The sequence below is a fragment of the Sturnus vulgaris genome, chromosome 16 (assembly GCF_052056855.1).
Source record: "Sturnus vulgaris isolate bStuVul1 chromosome 16, bStuVul1.hap1, whole genome shotgun sequence".
Lineage (NCBI taxonomy): Eukaryota > Metazoa > Chordata > Aves > Passeriformes > Sturnidae > Sturnus > Sturnus vulgaris.
The window spans coordinates 2,089,240-2,094,630 of NC_142258.1; the positions used below are offsets into that span (position 1 = coordinate 2,089,240).

Genomic DNA, 5,391 nt, shown 5'->3' on the forward strand with positions numbered 1-5,391 from the left:
CGGCCCTTGCCCGGCAGCATCATCTAGTGGCCACGGTCTCCATGTGTCAATGTGTGGATCGGGAATATCCTGAGCTGGAACCATCCCGGCCCATCCTGGAATCCCGTCCTGCCCCAACAGCCCAAAACCCTGGCCCTGAGCATCCCTCAGAGGCTGTCCCTGAGCTCTGGGGCTGTGCCCATCTCCTGAGCAGGCCGAATCTCCGGTTGGGGTTGCTTTAGGCTGATATTAAATAATAATAATAATTAATAAAGTTCTGGACACGTGGCGGTGCGAGGATAACGGGGCAGCGCCGGGCGGGCTCAGCGGCTGAGGGGAGCGGGGAGGATCCGCCTGGGGACACACGGCGGTACCAGGGGTGCTGTGGGAACCAGGGGTGGGGTGACGGCGCTTTGGGGGGATTTTGGGGTGATTTTGGGGTGATTTTGGGGTGATTTTGCGGATCGGGAGGCCCGCGAAGAGAAGCGAAGCGAAGCGCGGAGCCGGGGAAGTTTGGCCTCTACGCCGCCCCATCCGTCGCCACGGCAACCGGCGCGCCCGCCATGGCGGCGCCCAGCGTGTTCCTGCTGGCCGTGAGCGGCGAGATCGAGAGCGGGGAGGTGCGGGAGACGCGGGGACACCACGGCAAACACAGCGGGACAACACGGAGGGATGGGGGGATCGCCCGGGCCTGGTTTCGGTCTCGGTGCTGCGTCCGCCTGCGCAGGATGAGAATCTGCCCTGCCTGAGCCTGGCCGGCCTCAGCCCCCAAACCCAACCGGTCCTCATTCCCCTCAACCCTGCACACCCTCAGCCCCCAAACCCAACCTGTCCTCATTCCCCTCAACCCTGCACACCCTCAGCCCCCCATAACCCTGCCTGCCTTCATCCCCCTAATCTGCCTTTTAACCCATCCCAGCTTCATTCCCCACACCCATCCCAGTCTCATCCCTCAAACCCATCCCAGCCTCATTCCCCAAACCCAGCCTGTCTGTCCCAGTCTCACAGCCCTGACTCGGGCAGATCCTGACCCCCAGAAATTCCCAGTGAATTCCCAGTGAACCCTCCTCCTCCTCCTCCTCCTCTCTCTCTCTCTCTCTCTCTCTCTCCTGCAGTTCCCAGGATTTGATGATCTCTACTGCAAGTTCTCCTTTGTCTACGGCCAGGACTGGGTCCCCACGGCGGTACAGCCTCTGTCCCCACCCTGCCCCCATCCCCCGGGCTCAGCCCCGCCCCAGGCTCACCCCACATTCCCTGCAGGGCCTGGAGGAGGGAATCTCCCAGATCACCTCCAAGAGCAGCGTCTCACCCACCACGCTGGTCTGGAACTTCCCCATCGACATCACCTTCAAGAGCACCAACCCTTTCGGCTGTGAGTGCTGCTGGGGGGGTCCTGCCCTGCTGCCGAGCCCCCTCTCACACCCCCATTTCCCTGCAGGGCCACAGATTGTGCTCAGCGTCTACGGGCCTGACTTCTTTGGCCATGACGTGGTCCGAGGTTATGGAGCTGTCCACGTGCCCTTTGTGCCGGGCAGGTGAGTGCCAGCCTGACCTGCAGCTCTCAGACACATCCTTGGCCAGTTATTGTGTTGTTTCAGAAAGTAAAAAGCTCCCCAAAACCTCCTCAGTTGTGCCATATCAGTTCACAAAGATTTTCTGGCAGGACTCTTTCATCATCAGAGAAGTTTTGGTAATCCTATAAAAAACCCAAATGTGAAGCTCAGTTGCTCACACAATAAATTCTCATTCCCACCACTGGGAATGGAGGAAGATCTGTTGTTCCTGTGCAAACAAACCCTTTCTGTGAGAAAGGAAAGTGCCTGAAGTGTCAGGAATTCTGTGCCTTCATAAATATAAAACTGCTTTTTATTCATCCCTGAGGTTCTGGGGGGCTCCTCTTTGTTTCAGGCACAAAAGAACCATTGCTATGTTCGTCCCAGAGTCCACCTCGAGGCTGCAGCAGCTCACAAGGTAATAATTAATGACTTTAATTCATTAAGGAATTCATTTCTCTCCTGTCCTTAGCCACAAAGGCATTTGCAGCCACTCAGTGGTGCAGAGGTGTGGCTGCTCTGTGCCAGAACCAGTTTTGTGTTTTTTAGGTAAAAATCACATTTTCTGGTGTCTGGGTCTTTTGAAAAGTTTTCATAAACATATTAGCTGCAATATTAATTATACTAATAAAATAGATATAATTATTTTTTATAATATCAAATAATTAATACAACATGTTATATTAATATATAACATAGCAAATATACTAATTACCTGCTGACTGCACTAAATTACTGCCTGAATCTTCTTGGGGCTGTTTTGGAAGAACAGCCACAGCAAGAGCAAAACCCATGAAAAAACAATTCCCATTCTACATTTTTGTAAGGAATTCAAGATCTCCAAGCCTCTATGGTTCTGTGGGTGATCAAGAGGAATTTTTCAACAATATCTTTGCCACAGAAAGATTCTTCTGAAAAAGAATCTTCCCAGAAAAATTTCTTCCCAGAAAAAAAACTGGATTTAACAAAATCTATATGAAACCAGTTGCATTTTTTTTTCCCTGAAGGCACAACTTACCTTTGATTGATCAATGAACCCTCCTGGCAGTTTCACTGACGTTCCTCTCATGCCCTGGGTCAATCTGAGCCACAAAAAATGATGATTTTGTATTTTCTGCTCCCAGCTGGTTCACAGGGAGACGCCCGGAATTCACCGACCCCAAAGTGGTGGCGCAGGGAGAAGGACGGGAAGGTGAGTCCTGACAGCTCCTGGCTGCTAAAACAAAAAAAAAAAAAGCTCCACAATCCATCCCAAAGCTTCTTTTCACTGGATTCATCCCCCTGCTCTCTGTGCCAGTGACCAGGGTGCGTTCCCAGGGCTTTGTCACCGTGTCCTTCAATGTCGTGACCAAAGATCTGCACAGGCTGGGCTACGACGTGGGCACAGCCGAGGGGCCTGGGCCTCAGGGGCCCCACAGCTTCTGAGCCCCCCCAGGACCTGCCCAAAACTCTTCTTAGGGAAAGGAGGAGCTGCTTCAACTCAATCATCCCCCAAAAAACAAAAACACCACCAGCAGCCCGGGAGGATTTGGGAAAATGATCAAGCTTAATCCTCTCAGTAAGGTTGAATATTGTGGGAATTGATGTTGTTGATAACAGTGTTATTGATATTCAGTGTTTTTAGGGTCTCAGAGCCCGTGACAAAATATTTTTATAGCAGCCTTTTGCACACTTTTTTATAGAATTGATGACACTAATAAATGATATTAAAGTTTTGAGCTGTAGCAGTTCCCCTGCTGTTAAAACTTTGCAAGCCCGGTTTCTTTTTAGTGATTTTCTTTTTGTATTTGTGTTGCAAATGAGGAATTGAAATTATTGCACCTTCCAAAAATAGTCCTGTCAAATGCATCCCCCTCTAAGCTCTGTTAGGCTGAATAAATTCTGTTGCATCAATAGATTCATTTGTCTTTCTGCTGATTAATTTATTTGTTTGTGCCAGGACGTTTTTAAGCTCTAAATCATCCAAGCTCTACTAAACTTAAAGGTAGAAGAGAAAAATAAGTGTTTCAATGCAGTGATTAATTGCTGAGTCATTTTCCTATTTAATTTTGGGCATGTAACCTCTTGTATTTGACTGCAAATCCAAGGAGAACAACACCTCCCTAAAAGGGAACTACCAAGATTTCCAAGTGCAGAAAAACACCCAGGGATGAACCACAAATCCTCCAGGACACAGCTCACCCGAACACCCAGGCAGAGATTGTTCTTATCCACAGTGAGATGGAATATATTCAATTTCTGAAAACATCAAGTGGTCACTGGAACGTTGCTGGGAGCAGCAGCTCCTTTTATACGACATAAAAATACTTTTCCAAACGTTTATAGGGATCATTTTTCATCTGCCTTGTTTTTGTTGACTCCACACTTCCAGGGGAGTTGTTTTGGTAATTTGTAATCTCTGAACTGAATCACGCTGGAATCCAAATTCAGAAGCATTTCCTGTTGGCTCAGAGGAGACTCGAGGAATTTTGTTTCTTTTTCAGAAGTTTGGGAAGCAGTCAGCTCCAGCAGCAGGATAAATATCTGTGCTTGAAAGGCTTGGGAGGCAAACCCTGAACCCCCTGCTGCTGCCTGAACACCCAATTTCCCCTGGAGCACAGCTCCTGCCCACATTCCAACTGCAGCAAAGCTGAAAAAAAGGCACAGGAACCTGGCAGAGCCCAGACCTGGTGCCCACAGGGGATTTATTCACACGCAGCTCCTTCCTGCTGCTCCAAACTCCTGAATTCCTCCTGTTCCAAAGGAACTCTTGGGTGTTTTAACCCCAGTGAGGCCAACCAGACCTGAGCCAGCTGAGAGGAAGGGAGGTTAAAAACAGTGAAAAGCAAAAATCCTGAACTCCATAAAACAGGATTAAAGACACCTTGAGGTATTTAAGCTGCTCTCTGAGCAGATCCCACACTGCTGCCTGCATTATTTGGGCTTTTTGCCTATTTCCTCTGGGTTTAGTTGGATTTTGGGGTGGTTTGGATTCCTCAATGGCTTGAGCACATCTAAAATCTTCACCTACCTTCCTCAAGGGTTGGGCAAGTTCTCTAACTTAAATTTCCTGTGAGTGTTTCCCCCAGGGCATCATCCAGGAGCTGATGTTTGATATCAGCATTTCCCAAGCCCAGTGCCGTTCCTCAGATCCAGCTGTGGATATCCCTCAGAAACTTCTCCCAGAAATTGCTTCTGCCTTTATCATTTCCTGGTTGAAATCTTTGCTCCTCGGGTGTGGCACCTGGGGACAATCTCTGAACAAAGATGGACAGGGAACAGTGACAAGGAAGGGGTTTAGGATCCTTAATTGTTCATGGAAGTTCAACCCTAGAAGAATCAATGCTTTAAGAGCAGCCAAATCCCAGTAAAAGCCAGCAGCAGAGGCTCAGGGTGATTTCCAGGCAGCTGGAACACCCTGCTCCTTTCCTGGTTAATCATTCTCCCTTCAAACCTCCACTGAAATTCCCAAGCCCACAACAGCAGCACGAGGCTCTGAGCTGGAAAATCTCTCCCAGATGGTGAAATTGGTTATTATCCTCCCAATTCCGGCTGGGCAGGGAGAAAATCTTCCTGGAGAACGAATCCTGACACAGGAGGGGCTCCGAGGCCGTCACAAACCAGGGAGCCTGGAGAGGTTTGGGGTCTCTGCAGCTCTCCTGGAGAGGCTTTGGATTCACCCCATGGGAGTTTTGCTGCTGTTACCCAGGGACTGAACAGCAGCTTGGGCACCAAACCCTCCAGGAAAAGGAAAATCATTCGGACAATCCTTAGGAATTGGCATTTGCAGCCTTTCCGAACAGCAGCAGCAGCTCCTGCCCTCTCGCGGCTGTTCCCAACCTTTAGAAAAACGCTGGAAGCGTTTAATAAAAATTCACTC

At 49.4% G+C, this 5,391-nt stretch overlaps 1 protein-coding gene across 6 annotated transcripts; it reads left to right on the forward strand.

The window, feature by feature from the left end:
* Nucleotides 1-521: 521 nt before the first annotated feature.
* B9D1 (B9 domain containing 1) lies at nt 522-3,779 on the forward strand. Of its 6 annotated transcripts, none has more exons than XM_014894429.2 (7): nt 522-599; nt 1,095-1,163; nt 1,240-1,351; nt 1,418-1,514; nt 1,888-1,950; nt 2,657-2,724; nt 2,830-3,429. In XM_014894429.2, the coding sequence occupies exons 1-7, from the start codon at nt 543-545 to the stop codon at nt 2,955-2,957; spliced, it is 594 nt and encodes a 197-aa protein (XP_014749915.1). In that variant the 5' UTR covers nt 522-542; the 3' UTR covers nt 2,958-3,429. The 6 variants fall into 6 exon arrangements, with proteins under 6 accessions (XP_014749915.1, XP_088030362.1, XP_088030365.1 ...); XM_088174236.1 differs by lacking the exon at nt 2,830-3,429 and adding an exon at nt 3,620-3,779 and having other exon boundaries at nt 525-599; XM_088174239.1 differs by having other exon boundaries at nt 525-599; nt 2,837-3,429.
* Nucleotides 3,780-5,391: the final 1,612 nt, after the last annotated feature.

What these genes read in the sequence shown, in the direction of transcription:
- B9D1 (XM_088174235.1), top strand. Translation starts at nt 543, where the DNA reads ATGGCGGCGCCCAGCGTGTTCCTGCTGGCCGTGAGCGGCGAGATCGAG. An exon ending in AGGACTGGGTCCCCACGGCG is followed by an intron (nt 1,164 to 1,239) that starts GTACAGCCTCTG and finishes CATTCCCTGCAG; the next exon opens with GGCCTGGAGGAGGGAATCTC. An exon ending in GTGCCCTTTGTGCCGGGCAG is followed by an intron (nt 1,515 to 1,887) that starts GTGAGTGCCAGC and finishes TCTTTGTTTCAG; the next exon opens with GCACAAAAGAACCATTGCTA.